This window comes from Chrysemys picta, chromosome 5 (genome assembly GCF_011386835.1).
Source record: "Chrysemys picta bellii isolate R12L10 chromosome 5, ASM1138683v2, whole genome shotgun sequence".
Lineage (NCBI taxonomy): Eukaryota > Metazoa > Chordata > Testudines > Emydidae > Chrysemys > Chrysemys picta.
Window position 1 is genome coordinate 119201928 of NC_088795.1, and position 16801 is coordinate 119218728.

The following is a 16801-nucleotide window of genomic DNA, read 5'->3' on the forward strand; positions in this document are numbered from 1 at the left end:
TGTTTTTGTTTTAAACCGACTGCCCATTAATTTCATTGTGTGACCCCTGGTTCTTGTGTTATTGACTGAATAAATAACACTTCCTTATTTGCTTTCTCCACACCATTCATCATTTTATAGCCCTCTGTCAGATCCCTCCTTAGACATTTTCTTTTCTAAGATGAACAGTCCCAGTCTTTTTAATTCCTCTACGTATGTAAGCTGTAGCGTATTGTTACCCTTCACTGTATCTTTTCCAATTCCCGTATATCTTTTTTGAAATAGGGCAACCTGAAATGTATGCAGTATTCAAGGTGTGGGTGTATCATGGATTTATGTAGTGGCATTATGATATTTTCTGTTTTATTTTGTATCCCTTTTCTAATGGTTCCTAACATTCCGTTTAGATTTTTTTTGACTGCCGCTGCACATTGAGTAGATGTTTTCAGAGAACTATCCACAATGACTTCAAGATCTTTTCCTTGAGTGGTAACAGCTAATTTAGACCTCATCATTTTATATGTATAGGTGGGATTATGTTTTCCAATGTGCATTACTTTGCATTTATCAGCATTGAATTTCATCTGCCATTTTGTTGCTCAGTCACCCAGTTTAGTGAGATCCCTTTGCAGTCAGCTTTTCATTTAACTAGCTTAAATAATTCAGTATTGTCTGCAAACTTTGCCACCTTATTGTTTACCTCTTTTTTCTGATCATATATGAATATATTGAACAGTATATATTTGCTATATTTACCTTTGTCCATTGTGAAAACTGTCTATTTATTTCTACCCTTTGTTTCCTATCTTTTAATCACTTACTGATACATGAGTGCAATTTAGGCTGGATAAAAATGGATGTTTTTTTAAAAAAATGAAAAGAGATGAAAAAAAATCAGATTATGATCACCTAGATTAAGGCCTACATTTACTATATTAAAGTTAAATTATTTTAATAGATTAATGTCCAGGCAGTACATGTTTACTGCTAAAGTTTTAAAGAGAATCAGTTCACTCAACTGGTGAAAGTCACTGGCTAAGCATTTGGAACCAGCTTTTGACTGCAGTAGCCTCTTCTGCAGGTGCAGAGAGAATATTTTCTCAATTTCAGTTTATTCCAATAATTCAGTTCAATACTTGTTTATTCAAAGTTAAGAAAGTAATTGGAACATTAAAAAATAGCAGGAAAGCTTGTTTTTCTCTTTCAGTCTGAATAAGAACTATGTGTGAAGTTAGTATCTTCTAGTTCTAAAATTTTGAAGAACATAGGTGACCAGGAACAATCAGTTCAATTTACTGAATACAGTAAAAACTTCTATGGTTGAATAAATTAATTTTATATTTTGATAAACAATTGTATGTATCCAGCACATTTAAAGTAGTTTTATTTAATAAAAAACAATTTTAAAATACTAATTTTATGCATTTTAATTCCAATTTCTGTCCAAATGCAGCTTTACATAAATCATGAGCAAAAAAAAATTATAATAGTTTAGTAGACAAGAAATGCATCATTCACCATTTTCTAACAAAAAATAACAAATAAGACACTAAATAAATGTATATTAAGTTATGTAATTGCTTAAATGACTGTGTGTAGACATAATGTATCCTCCTGGGTAGCAAAACAGAAATATCAAATTATACCGTGCAACTGGAATCAAACTTTCTTTAGGAAAAGAAATTCATTTATTTTAATAATTTTTTTTTGCATTTGAATTTAATCATGATTTAAATCAGCAAATAAGAAACTTTGATTTAAATCAATCCATTCTGGTGCTATTCCTATACTAACAGATCTTACTGATCAGTGCTCCATTTTAATCTACTTAAAAGACTTGGAGGGCAGAGAGGACTTTCTAGAGGAGTGTATCTCATTCTGAGCTGTAAATTTTATATTAGATGAATTGCCTGGCACCCCAAGGGTGTCGTTTTTTTTTTTTTTAATTCAAAATGGTTCCAGTGTGTTTGCAAACAAAAATTGGAGAGGGACAGAAAGTATTTTTCTTCATTATTTAAAAATATCTTATACGTTATTTTTAAAAAATGTGTCTGGTGTCCAAAATGGCTTTGTGTGGAAAGACAGTTTCCCTGCCAAGTGTTGACTGAGTGCTCTTGTGGGTGAGGTAATATCTTTGATTGGACCAACTTCCGTTGGTGAAACGGACAAGCTTTTGAGCTCAACAGAGCTCTTCTTCAGGTCTGGTAAATGTGAATTTTGATTTGAGAGTATTAAGCCTTTAAAAGTTTACTTCTTGCATATGTAATGCATTTTGTACACTTTTGTTTTGTGAAGTGTCTGTCTTAGGAGGTGGCAAACTTAGTTATGCATTGAGAAATTGAGATTGTGTGTTTTCAATACTGAAAACTCTGTGTTGAGTGCATTAAAATTCCCATTTGAAGCATTGGGGAGCCTGATTCCATTGGAAAATAATATGTGATGGGGGCAGAGTTTCCATAACAAACTCTGCATCTTGTCTAGAGTGCTGGGATAGAGACAATGCCTGTGTTGGAGCAAGAGGTACGGCGACTGAGGGTAGAGCAATATAAATCTGCAGTTCCACAAAAGTTATTGTCTCTGATAAGGTGGAAAGGTATTGTCTGGCAAAACATTTCCATGTTAGGGAATTACTTGTTCTTTCAAAAAGTAGGAATCTCCATAAAAAATCATTGTGTTCAAATGTCAGAAAGTGACAAAGTTAAGGTCGAACACTCTTTACTCTGCACTCCTGTGCATATGAATTAGTATTTATGATGTAATGAAGGACTATATTCTATCTTGTAAATAGAACGATTTTTTTTCTACAACCTTAGGTAAACAGTAGTATTTTTTTTTTTTTTTTTTTTTTTTTTAGTGCTGCATATGCTAGAGATGAAAAGCACATATGAAAAATATGCCACTGTCATAACTATAAAGGGAAGGGTAACAGCTCTCCTGTGTACAGTACTATAAAATCCCTCCTGGCCAGAGACTCCAAAATCCTTTTACCTGTAAAGGGTTAAGAAGCTCAGGTAACCTGGCTGACACCTGACCCAAAGGACCAATAAGGGGACAAGATACTTTCAAATCTTGGGCGGGGCGGGGGAAGGCTTTTGTTTGGGAAGTTGTACGCTCTTGGGACTGAGAAGGACCAGACATCAATCCAGGTTCTCCAAATCTTTCTGAACAAGTCTCTCATATTTCAAACGTGTAAGTAAACAGCCAGGCAAGGCGTGTTAGTTTATCTTTGTTTTCTCAACTTGTAAATGTACCTTTTGCTAGAGTGTTTATCTCTGTTTGCTGTAACTTTGAACCTAAGGTTAGAGGGGGGTCCTCTGAGCTCTTTAAGTTTGATTACCCTGTAAAGTTATTTTCCATCCTGATTTTACAGAGATGATTTTTACTTTTTTCTTTAATTAACAGCCTTCTTTTTAAGAACCTGATTGATTTTTCCTTGTTTTTAGATCCAAGGGGGTTGGATCTTGATCCACCAGGAGTTGGTGGGAGGAAGGCGGGGGATGGTTAATTTCTCCTTGTCTTAAAATCCAAGGGGTTTGGATCTGTATTCACCAGGGCATTGGTGAAGAGTGTCTCAAGGCTACCCAGGGAAGGGAATTAGCTTTGGGAGTGGTGGCAGCGACCAGATCTAAGCTGGTAGTTAAGCTTAGACGTTTTCATGCAGGCCCCCACATTTGTACCCTAAAGTTCAAAGTGGGGAAGCAGCCTTGACAGCCACTAATTATTATTGCACAATACTTTATAAATTAAGTATAACATGGAGTAATAATGAAAATTTGCTGGAATGCATAGGCTATATAGAATGAAGGTTTTTTGTTTTGTTTTGTTTTTTTACAAGTTGCTATTTGTTTCTGTAACCTTGGGTACTCAATCTGTTGATATTAGGGAGGTACCAATTGCAGCTCCATATTTAAGATTGAGTTGAGTGTTGTACTTAAAGCAGGAATTCAGCTTCTTTACTATGTATAAAAATTAACATATTAGTTCCAAAATTTCAGTACTTATTGAGTATAACATGAATTTTCTAAGAATTTATAAGTTACTTCAATAAATGTTTTGTTAGTTAAAATTAATTAAAAATGGGCTTTCTCAGAAACTTTTCAGTGGCCTAAAATGTTTTTTTTTTCTGTTAACGATGTTAATAATGGAATAACTCAGACTGTTCAGACTTCTCATATAGTTAATACTTACTGAAATGTTGTGCATACATTAGAAAAAGGTTTTTTTTTTTTTTTTTTTTTTTTATAGGAATTATTGGTAATTTTTCCCTCCTGTTGTTCTTTAGAACCAAAAGTATCTGCTTAGGCAGAGACAGATGAATAGGGTTCTCCTTTTGAGAAACTCTCCAAAAACGTCCCTCTGTCAAAATGGGAGTAGTTTCCTTTTGTTCTTAATAGAACTGAGACCATAACCTGCCCTTTCCAAAGATGGCTACTGCCTTCACTTTTGTTTCTTTCTGCCTCCTGATAGCATAGGAGACAATTATCTTCCCTGAGAGTTGGTTGTCTTCATTCCAGTTTGGAAATATGGGAGAGGTGTGGCAATTTGAAAGACGGCCTCCTGTGTGAGGGCAGTCCCTAGCCTCAGTTCCATTAAGAGGAATGGAAAGTGGTAGGCATTTTGAAAGCCACCAGTTCTTTGGGTTTCTCTGCGGAAGATGTGTGCCAGCCTTTGCAGAAAGAAAATCTTTGTTATTAAAAATAACAGCAAAAAATGACCATTAATCCTAAATGTTTTTGTCAAAAATATTAATTGCACTCAATCTGCCCAACAGGGAGGGAAGGAAATTGTGTGAATAAACATCCATGTTGAAGAATGTAATGAGTGGAAGAGGGTTGGGGCATCTGGGGTGTGTGCATGAGTTCAGGGGAATATAGAGGGTTCATGCATGACATTTTTAATGTAAGAAAAACAAGAAAAATTTCCCCATGGAGATGAGGATGAAAAAATCTATCTTCAGAAATTATTTCAATTTAATCAGAAACTTTAATCGTCCTGATTGCTTTATGCTGTCACTACAAGGCAGAGTTAAGGTGGTTTGTGGTACGTAACTGTGAATTTCTATACCTCAAAATGTTTGGCTTTCTTTTAAGTTTAACCATAATTCTGAATTTTCCATGTTTGTTTTTGAGACATTTAACATCTGTATAATTAATTTTAATTTAAGTTACTGATGTAATTATCACAGATTGGGAATATATATCTAAGAGAGGTGAAAACATTATCTACTATATTTGATAAATACTGTGTGATGAGGTGATTAGACCACATTGCTATACAAGAGTGTAGAATTAAGGGTCCCCATGAAACCTTATTTTTGACTTTTTTCTTGACTTTTGAGTGTTCAACTTTAACATTTTTGTAACAGTTTTTACTTTTTAATGGAAGTAATTATATTTGAGCAAACAGCAGATTTGAGTAAGGGTGGAGTGACTTTTTTCATTTGCAAAATAGACCGTCCTTCCTTTGTGACATTTTGGGGCTCACCCTGACCAGTAAGGGTTCTGTCAGCCCCTGCCTTGTAACCCTGAGTGTCTTCTTGCTATGGCTCAGACACTAATACCAGTAGCAAACTTAAGACCATTAAGATCTCACCCTAGCTTCCACCAACCTAATTCTCCTGGCAGGCTCATCATCCCTGAAGGTGTGAAAAAGCCGCTCCCTCCCTCCCCAGTATCAGTTCATTTTTGGGATACACTCCTCACAGTTTGCACAACAGAAACCGGTTTGGGGTAAAAGTAAAAAAAAAAATACTTAATAGAAAAAGCATAGAATCAAAGATGAAATAGTAAGGAAAAGCAAACACATACAAGTTACACAGAAAATAGACATAAAAACTTGGGCTTTACACTTGTACGTTACCTAAATTCACTTTTCTAATACAAGTTACCCATTGCCTCTGCACAGTTTCCCAATGGCCCCTCTGTCCTATAGGGGATCCACTGTTTCACAGACTATACCCTGCTTAGATGTTGGTCCTCAGTTTTTTGGATTAAAAACCCAGACCCAAGCCTGTTTTTAAAATGTCTTTTCGACTCATAGTTATTCAGAGTGGGAAGAATTCTCTTCTTTCTTAGTTTTCCAAGACTATGATTTTCTTTACATTTTCAAGTTGTTTCAGTGTTTTCCCATTAACTTGAATGGTCCACTGTTCTCTTCCTGGCTGAACAGTGGATGGGTATTTGAAGTTGGTTTCCTGTAAAGTATTGGCATAGGAATCATAAGAACATACTGGGTCAGACCAAAGGTCCATCTAGCTCAGTATCCTGTCTTCCGACAGTGGCCAATGCCAGAGGGAATGAACAGGTAATCATCAAGTGATCCATCTCCTGTCGCCCATTCCCAGCTTCTGGCCAAAAAAAGGTTTAGAGACACCACCCTTGCCAGGATGGAACTATCTTCCATGAACTTATCTAGTTCTTTTTTGAACCCTGTTATAGTCTTGGCCTTCACAACATCCTCTGGCAAAGAATTCCACAGGTTGACTGTGCATTGTGTGAAAAAATACTTCCTTTTGTTTGTTTTAAACCTGCTGCCTATTAATTTCATTGGGTGACCCCTAGTTCTTATATGATGAGTAAATAACACTTCCTTATGTACTTTCTTCACACCAGTCATGATTTCATAGACCTCTGTCATATCCCCCCTTAGTTGTCTCTTTTCCAAACTGAAAAGTCCCAGTCTTATTAATCTCTCCTCATATGGTAACCGTTCCATACCCCTAATCATCTTTGTTGTTCTTTTCTGAACCTTTTCCAATTCCAATGTATCTTTTCTGAGATGGGGTGACCACATCTGCATGCAGTGTTCAAGATGTGGGTGGACCATGGATTTATATAGAGACAATATGATATTTTCTGTCTTATTATCTATCCCTTTCTTAATGATTCCCAACATTCTATTTATTTTATTTTTTATTTTTTGACTGCCTCTGCACATAGAGTGGCTGTTTTCAGAGAACTATCCACAATGACTCCAAAATCTTTCATAGAATCATAGACTTTAAGATCAAAAGGGACCATTATGATAATCTAGTCTGACCTCCTTCACAATGCAGGCCACAGAATCTCACCTACCCACTCCTGTATCAAACCTGTGTCTGAGCCATTGAAGTCCTCAAATCATGGTTTAAAGTTCAAGGTGCAGAGAATCTTCCAGCAAGTGACCTGTGCCCCACGCTGCAGCGGAAGGCGAAAACCCCCCCAGGGCGTCTGCCAATCTGCCCTGGAGGAAAATTCCTTCCCGACCCCAAATATGGCAATCAGCTAAACCCTGAGCATGTGGGCAAGACTCACCAGCCAGACACCCAGGAAAGAATTCTCTGTAGTAACTCAGATCCCACCTCATCTAACATCCCATCACAGGCCATTGGGCATATTTAGTCAAAGACTAATTAATTGCCAAAATTAGACTATCCCATTATATCATCCCCTCCATAAACTTATCAAGCTTAGTCTTGAAGCCAGATATGTCTTTTCCCCCACTACTCCCCATGGAAGGTTGTTCCAGAACTTCACTCCTCTGATGGTTAGAAACCTTCGTCTAATTTCAAGTCTAAGCTTCCTGATGGCCAGTTTATATCCATTTGTTCTTGGGCCCGCATTGGTACTGAGCTTAAATAATTCCTCTCCCTCCCTGGTACTTAGTCCTCTGATATATTTATAGAGAGCAATCATATCTCCTCTCAGCCTTCTTTTGGTTAGGCTACACAAGCCAAGCGCTTTGAGTCTCCTTTCATATGACAGGTTTTCCATTCCTTGGATCATCCTAGTAGCCCTTCTCTGAATCTGTTCCAGTTTGAATTCATCCTTCTTAAACATGGGAGACCAGTACTGCACACAGTATTCCAGATGAGGTCTCACCAGTGCCTTGTATAACGGTACTAACACTTCCTTATCTCTACTGGAAATACCTCACCTGATGCATCCCAAGACCACATTAGCTTTTTTCACGGCCATATCACATTGGCGGCTCATAGTCCTCCTGTGATCAACCAATACTCCGAGGTCCTTCTCCTCCTCTGTTACTTCCAACTGATGCCTCCCCAGCTTATAACAATAGTTCTTGTTATTAATCCCTAAATGCATGACCTTGCACTTTGCACTATCAAATTTCATCCTATTACTATTACTCCAGTTTACAAGGTCATCCAGATCTTCCTGTATGATATCCCGGTCCTTCTCTGTATTGGCAATACCTCCCAGCTTTGTGTCATCTGCAAACTTTATTAGCATTCCCACTTTTTGTGCCAAGGTTAGTAATAAAAAGATTAAACAAGACTGGTCCCAAGACCAATCCCTGAGGAACTCCACTAGTAACCTCCCTCCAGCCTGACAATTCACCTTTCAGTACGACTCGTTGTAGTTTCCCCTTTAACCAGTTCCTTATCCACCTTTCAATTTTCATATTGATCCCATCTTTTCCAATTTAGCTAATAATTCCCCAGGTGGAACTGTATCAAATGCCTTACTGAAATCGAGGTAAATTAGATCCACTGCGTTTCCTTTATCTAAAAAATCTGTTACCGTCTCAAAGAAGGAGATCAGGTTGGTTTGGCACGATCTACCTTTTGTAAAACCATGTTGTATTTTGTCCCAATTACCATTGATCTCAATGTCCTTGACTACTTTTTCCTTCAAAATTTTTTCCAAGACCTTGTATACTACAGATGTCAAACTGACAGGCCTGTAGTTGTCCGGATCACTTTTTTTCGCTTTCTTAAAGATAGGAACTATGTTAGCAATTCTCCAGTCATACGTTACAACCCCTGAGTTTACAGATTCATTAAAACTTCTTGCTAATGGGCTTGCAATTTCATGTGCCAGTTCCTTTAATATTCTTGGATGAAGATTATCTGGGTCTTCTGATTTCGTCCCATTAAGCTGTTCGAGTTTGGCTTCTACCTCAGATGTGGTAATATCTACCTCCATATCCTCATTCCCATTTGTTATCCTACCATTATCCCTAAGCTCCCCATTAGCCTTATTAAAGACTGAGGCAAAGTATTTGTTTAGATATTGGGACATGCCTAGATTATTCTTAACCTCTGCTCCATCCTCCGTGTTTAGCAGTCCCATTTCTTTAGTTGTTTTCTTCTTATTTATATGGCTATAGAACCTTTTACTATTGGTTTAATTCCCTTTGCAAGGTCCAACTGTACATGGCTTTTGGCCTTTCTAACCTTATCCCTACATGTTCTGACTTCAATAAGGTAGATTTCCTTGCTGATCACGCCCATCTTCCATTCCTTGTAGGCTTTTCTGCTTTTTCTTAATCACCTCTCTGAGATGCTTGCTCATCCAGCTTGGTCTACAACTCTTGCCTGGTTGCTAACTAGATGCAGTTAATTTAGACCCCATCATTTTATACGTATAGTTGGGATTATGTTTTCCAAGGTGCATTACTTTGCATTTATCAACATGGAATTTCTTCTGCCATTTTGTTGCCCAGTCACCTAGTTTTGAGAGATCCTTTTGTAGCTCTTTGCAGTCTGCCTGGGACTTACAAAACTATTCAAGATAGTTATCTGCAAATTTTGCCACCTCACTGTTTACCCCTTTTTCCAGATCATTTATGAATATGTTGAATAGGACTGGTCCCAGTACAGACCCCTGGGGAACACTGCTATTTATCTCCCTCCATTCTGAAAACTGACCATTTATTCCTACCCTTTGTTTCCTAACTTTTAACCAGTTACCAATCCATGAGAGGACCTTCCCTCTTATCTCATGACATCTTACTTTGCTTAAGAGCCTTTGGTGAGGGACCTTGTCAAAGGCTTTCTGAAAATCTAAATACACTATATTCACTGGATCCCCCTTGTCCCCATGCTTGTTCCCCCCCCCCCCACACACCGGAGGGCCGTCTTGCTGCTTGATTGTTACATTACCCATGTTGTGAGGTGATGCTGTAGTTGCATCATGGTTACAATTTCTCTCTCTCTCTGGTGATGCAACTACACGCACACATTCTTTAGATGAATATATGCATGTGTGCATAATATATATTACCATAACCTGTATACATATCTGCTAATGGCCATCAATTTCAGAATGTTACGAGCTTTCATAAAAGACCTTACTTGACGTGTTTTTCTACACTATAACATTACATACAGCCAGTTGAGTCAGTTGTTTATTCTTTGGGATTCAGAGACCCCCTGTCCTCCCCTAGAAGTGTCTGGACCCTGGTTGTCACAGTCAAATATGAATAAGTTGTGAGACGCTGGAAAATGAAGTTAGTCTGTAGCAAAAGTATTAAGTTTTTTCCTTAGCTTTTAAGTGATAAAAGAAAATATTTACTTAGTAGCATGTGTTAAACAGGGACAGAACTATAAGTAAGACTGCGAGTTTGTCATGGAAGTCGCAGATTCCATTACTTTCTGTGTGCTCTGTGACTTCTGCAGCAGCCGGTGCACCTGGCTCAGGGCAGCTTAGGCAGCTCCTGCACCCGGTGCATCAGGCGCTGCTGGGGCAGTCTCGGGCCCCCGCACCCTCCACCCAGCAGCAGCAGAGTTTGGGTGTAGGAGGGGACTGGGGCACGGAGCGGGGTGAGGCGGGCTCTGGGCGGTGCTTACCTGGGGGGCTCCCTGGAAGTGGCGACATCCCCCTTACTCAGCTGCTAGATGGATGCATGGCCAGTCAGCTCTGTGCACTGCCTCTACCTGCAGGCAACCGCCCCCACAGCTCCCATTGGCTGGGACAGGTCATGGACAGGTCACGGGCCATGAATTTTTGTTTACTGCCTGTGACCCTGTCCGTGACTTTTACTAAAAATACCCGTGACTAAAATGTAGCCTTAACTATAAGATAATACAAGTAGTGAAGTGTAACCGGGAGTAAACATAAAAATGGGTTGACATAGGCTATTAAAGATCATTCTAAGTATCTGTTTCATGAAGCGTAAATAGTTGAGAATTAAAAGAAGACACAAATTAATGTTAAGGAAAGAAAGCATCAGTTTCTGCCCCCTTGTCTTCCCCAACTTATCTGATGAGGTCAGTTCCAGATGTTTATTCTCATTGCTTTAACTGTTAAGGGAACGGCTTCACAGCAAATGGGTGCTAAAAGCTTATTTGAAATTTTTAAAATTTCCTTTCAAGTATTGTAAGGGCAGATATTTTTCAATGAAGTATCACAGTCAATTTCACCCAACTAAGGGTATGTCTGCACTGTAATCCAAAGTGTGATGGCCACAAGGGTAGAGATACCTGTACTAATATAGCTAAAAATAGCTATAGTTTAGATGTGGCAGTGTGGACTGTGCAAGGGCCGAGGATCGAGAGTACTTACTTGCATTCCTAGCCCATGGTGAAGCCTGATCTGCTATTTTTAGCCATGCTAGTGCTGGTAAAGTTAGCAAAGGTATCTCTTCCTGTGCTGCAGTCACCGTTGAGATTGCAGTGTAGGTGTATGCTGAGTCTCAAGAAGCAGCATGGTCTAGTGCAGGGGTAGAATCATAGAATATCAGGGTTGGAAGGGACCTCAGGAGGTCATCTAGTCCAACCCCCTGCTCAAAGCAGGACCAATTCCCAACTAAATCATCCCAGCCAGGGCTTTGTCAAGCCGGGCCTCTAAAAAAACCTCTAAGGAAGGAGAGTCCACCACCTCCCTAGGTAACCCATTCCAGTGCTTCACCCTCCTAGTGAAATAGTGTTTCCTAATATCCAACCTAGACCTCCCCCACTGCAACTTGAGACCATTGCTCCTTGTTCTGTCATCTGCCAATCTTTGGCACGCGAGCTAATTTTCCAGTGGCACTCACACTGCCTGGGTCCTGGCCACCAGTCCAGGGGGCTCTGCATTTTAATTTAATTTAAAATTAAGCTTCTTAAACATTTTAAAAACCTTATTTACTTTACATACAACAGTAGTTTAGTTATATATCATAGACGTATAGAAAGAGACCTTCTAAAAATGTTAAAATGTATTACTGGCCCGCCAAACCTTAAATTAGAGTGAATAAATGAAGACTCGGCACACCACTTCTGAAAGGTTGCTGACCCGTCGTCTAGTGGACTAAGCAAGGTATTGGGAGACAAACTTCTCTGTACCTCTGTTTTCTCAGATCTGAAATGATAGCTGTCTACTCATTTCATGTGGGTGTTGAGAGGATTATATAAGTGTTATAAATTATGTTTAATGAAATCTTCTTTCAGTTAATTTTGATCCTTTTTCCTTTAACTTATTTTAGGAGAATGACATCTTCCTGGGCTGGGAAAAAGGAGCTTACAAGAAATGGGGAAAGAGTAAGAAGAAGTGTTCTGATCTAACACTAGAGGAAATGAAAAAACAGGCAGCTGTCCAGTGTCTTCGCTCTGCTTCTGATGAAGTAAGTTTGGATTATTTAATTGATTCTTTAATAGAGTAATGCTCTTCAAAACTGGCTATATTAACTTAAGGTGTTTAGCCTTTTAATAAGTGGACTTCTTACTTGGGTTAAATTATTTAATTAGTTGCCTTAGGTGTCTGTGAGAGCTCTTTATGTCCCTGTATGATGACTGAATCTGTACCTAGATTTCATACATCTATTGAAGCCTTCTATAGTATGTACTGTGTGACATGTTGTTCGATCTACAAGCCTCAGCTGTTCTTGCCAGGGTTCTTGCCCAGGCCCCAGACACCTCTGAAGTCTCTGCACTGCCTATATAGCAGTAGACTTGCATAATGACACTTTTTAAAAAAAATCTTAAGTTTCACTTTGTAGTTAAAGATATACACCAGCACTGGGGAATGGACTAGCTGGCTCTTATAGCTCAAAGAGCATTCATGGCTGTTTTTTTTTTCAGTGCTGAGCAGTGTCCCTGATCTTTCATGTCATTTCCATGAACAAGAAAGGAATTACTTGGTGGTTCTGTCTCTGAGGGTATGTCTACACTACGAAATTAGGTCGAATTTATAAAAGCCGGTTTTATAGAAATCGGTTTTATACAGGAGATTGTCCCCCCCCCCCCCCCCACCCACATAAAATGCTCTAAGTGCATTAAGTCGGCGGACCGCGTCCACAGTACCGAGGCTAGCGTCGACTTCCGGAGCGTTGCACTGTGGGTAGCTATCCCACAGTTCCCGGAGTCTCCGCCGCCCATTGGAATTCTGGGTTGAGATCCCAATGCCTGAATGATGCAAAAACAGTGTCGTGGGGGGTTCTGGGTACATGTCGTCAGGCCCCTCCCCCTCCATCAGAGCAACGGCAGACAATCGATTCGCGCCTTTTTACCTGGGTTACCTGTGCAGACAACATACCACGGCAAGCATGGAGCCCGCTCAGCTCAGCTCAGCTCACCGTCACCATATGTCATCTGGGTGCCGGCAGACGTGGTACTGCATTGCTACACAGCAGCAGCAGCTTCTTGCCTTTTGGCAGTAGATGGTGTATTACGATTGATATCCGTCATCGTTGTATTCCACAGTGAGTTCGGTCAGAGGCACCTGAGCAGACATGTTTTGTCTCCTGGAGACTCAGTCCTGCCGGCAATCCTATTGAACCGTCTTGACGATGATGGCTAGCAGTCGTAGTACAGCATCTTCTGCCAAGCACCCAGAAGATGCCGATGGCTATCAGTCATGCTGCACCGTCTGCTGCCAGCTTAAGATGTAAAAAATAGATGGATCAGATTTGTTCTGTATTCATTTGCTTCCCCCTCCCTCCGTGAAATCAACGGCCTGCTAAACCCAGGGTTTTGAGTTCAATCTTTGGGGGGGCCATTCTGTGTGACAGTTGTTTGTGTTTCTCCCTGATGCACAGCCACCTTTGTTGATTTTAATTCCCGTACCTGTAAGCCATGTCGTCACTCGTCACTCGCCCCTCCCTCCCTCCGTCAGACAATAGTTTAGCGCCTTTTTTCAGCCCAGACGCCATAGGACTGGGATCATGGAGCCCGCTCAGATCACCGCGGCAATTATGAGCACTATGAACACCACGCACATTGTCCTGGAGTATATGCAGAGCCAGAACACGCCAAAGCAAAACCAGGCGAGGAGGCGATTGTGGCAATTGCAGCGCGGCGATGAGAGTGATGAGGAAATTGACATGGACATAGACCTCTCACAAAGTACAGGCCCCAGCAATGTGCAAATCATGGTGTTACTCGGGCAAGTTCATGCCGTGGAACGCCGATTCTGGGCCCGGGAAACAAGCACAGACTGGTGGGACCGCATCGTGTTGCAGGTGTGGGACGATTCCCAGTGGCTGCGAAACTTTCGCATGCGTAAGGGCACTTTCATGGAACTTTGTGACTTGCTTTCCCCTGCCCTGAAGCGCCAGAATACCAGGATGAGAGCAGCCCTCACGTTGAGAAGCGAGTGGCGATAGCCCTGTGGAAGCTTGCAACACCAGACAGCTACCGGTCAGTCGGGAATCAATTTGGAGTGGGCAAATTGTGGGGGCTGCTGTGATCCAAGTAGCCAATGCAATCAAAGACCTGCTGATATCAAGGGTAGTGACTCTGGGAAAGGTGCAGGTCATAGTGGATGGCTTTGCTGCAATGGGATTCCCAAACTGTGGTGGGGCAGTAGACGGAACCCATATCCCTATCTTGTCACCGGAGCACCAAGCCACCGAGTACATAAACCTCAAGGGGTACTTTTCAATGCTGCTGCAAGCCCTGGTGGATCACAGGGGACGTTTCACTAACATCAACGTGGGATGGCCGGGAAAGGTACATGATGCTCGCGTCTTCAGGAACTCTGGTCTGTTTCAAAAGCTGGAGGAAGGGACTTTCTTCCTGGACCAGAAAATAGCCATTGGGGATGTTGAAATGCCTATCGTTATCCTTGGGGACCCAGCCTACACCTTAATGCCATGGCTCATGAAGCCGTACACAGGTAGCCTGGACAGTAGTCAGGACCTGTTCAACTATAGGCTGAGCAAGTGCCAAATGGTGGTGGAATGTGCATTTGGATGTTTAAAAGCGTGCTGGCGCAGTTTACTGACTCAGATAGACCTCAGGGAAGCCAATATTCCAATTGTTATTGCTGCTTCCTGTGTGCTCCACAATATCTGTGAGAGTAAGGGGGAGACATTTATGGTGGGGGTGGGAGGTTGAGGCAAATCGCCTGGCCGCTAATTACGCGCAGCCAGACTCCAGGGCGGTTAGAAGAGTACAACAGGGTGCGGTGCGCATCAGAGAAGCTTTGAAAACCAGTTTTGTGACTGGCCAGGCTATGGTGTGAAACTTCTGTTTGTTTCTCCTTGCTGAACCCTCCACCATTTCCCGCCCCCGGTTCACTCTACTTCCCTGTAAAGTAACCACCCTCCCCTCCCCCCCTTCGAGCACCGCTTGCAGAGGCAATAAAGTCATTGTTACTTCACATTCATGCATTCTTTATTAATTCATCACACAACTAGGGGGATAACTGCCAAGGTAGCCCGGGAGGGGTGGGGGAGGAGGGAAGGAAAAGGACACACTGCAGTTTAAAACTTTAACACTTATTGAAGGCCAGCCTTCTGATGTTCGGGCAATCATCTTGGGTGGAGTGACTGGGTGGCCGGAGGCCCCCCTACCGCGTTCTTGGGCGTCTGGGTGAGGAGGCTATGGAACTTGGGGAGGAGGGCTGTAGGTTACACAGGGGCTGTAGCGGCGGTCTCTGCTCCTGCTGCCTTTCCTGCAGCTCAACCATACGCTGGAGCATATCAGTTTGATGCTCCAGCAGACAGAGCATCGACTCTTGCCTTCTGTCAGCAAGCTGACGCCACCTATCCTCTTCAGCCCGCCACTTGCTCTCTTCAGCCCACGATTCAGCCCGTCACCTCTTCTCTCGTTCATATTGTGCTTTTTTGCACTCTGACATTGACTGCCTCCACGCATTCTGCTGTGCTCTGTCAGCGTGGGAGGACATCTGGAGCTCCGAGAACATATCATCCCGAGTCCGCCATTTTCTCCTTCTAATCTTCACTAGCCTCTGTGAAGGAGAAACATTTGCAGCTGGTGGAGGAGAAGGGAGAGGTGGTTAAAAAAGACACATTTTAGAGAACAATGGGTACACTCTTTCACGTTAAATTTTGCTGTTCACATGACACAGCACATGTGCTTTCGTTACAAGGTCGCATTTTTCCTCTTATATTGAGGGCCTGCCGGTTTGGTGTGAGAGATCACTCACGCAGTGCCAGGCAACAGATTTCGGCTTGCAGGCAGCCATGGTAAGCCACAGTCTTTTGGCTTTTTTAACCTTCTTAACATGTGGGAATGGTTTCAAACAGTAGCGCCCTCATTTCCCATACCAAGCACCTGTTGGGTTGGCCATTTAAAATGGGTTTGCAATGTAAAAGGAGGGGCTGGGGTTTCCGGGTTAACATGCAGCACAAACCCAACTCTCCCCCCCCCCCCCCCCCTATTCTCTGGAATTATCACTTCACTCCTCCCCCCTACCGCGTGGCTAACAGCGGGGAACATTTCTGTTCAGCCGAGCAGGAACAGGCACCTCTGAATGTCCCCTTAATAAAATCACCCCATTTCAACCAGGTGACCGTGAATGATATCACTCTCCTGAGGATAACAGAGAGATAAGGAATGGATGTTGTCTGCATGCCAGCAAACACCGGGACCATAGGCTGCCATGCTTTGTTATGCAATGATTCCAGACTACGTGCTACTGGCCTGGCGTGGTAAAGTGTCCTACTATGGCGGACGGGATAAGGCAGCCCTCCCCAGAAACCTTTTGCAAAGGCTTTGGGAATACATGAAGGAGAGCTTTCTGGAGATATCCTTGGAGGATTTCCGCTCCATCCCCATACACGTTAACAGACTTTTCCAGAAGCTGTACTGGCCGCGATTGCCCGGGCAAATTAATCATTAATCATTAAACATGCTTGCTTTTAAACCATGTGT

At 41.6% G+C, this 16801-nt stretch overlaps 1 protein-coding gene across 7 annotated transcripts in view; it reads left to right on the forward strand.

Annotated features, from left to right (window-relative positions):
- The window catches only part of KIAA0232 (KIAA0232 ortholog), a 112201-nt gene that overhangs the window by 45808 nt on the left and 49592 nt on the right, over positions 1 to 16801 (forward strand). For all 7 annotated transcript variants that reach the window (XM_065597093.1, XM_008170188.4, XM_042855499.2 and 4 more), the window contains one exon: positions 12169 to 12306. In XM_065597093.1, the coding sequence (XP_065453165.1) occupies positions 12169 to 12306 (138 nt within the window). The remainder of the gene's footprint in view (positions 1 to 12168; positions 12307 to 16801) is intronic.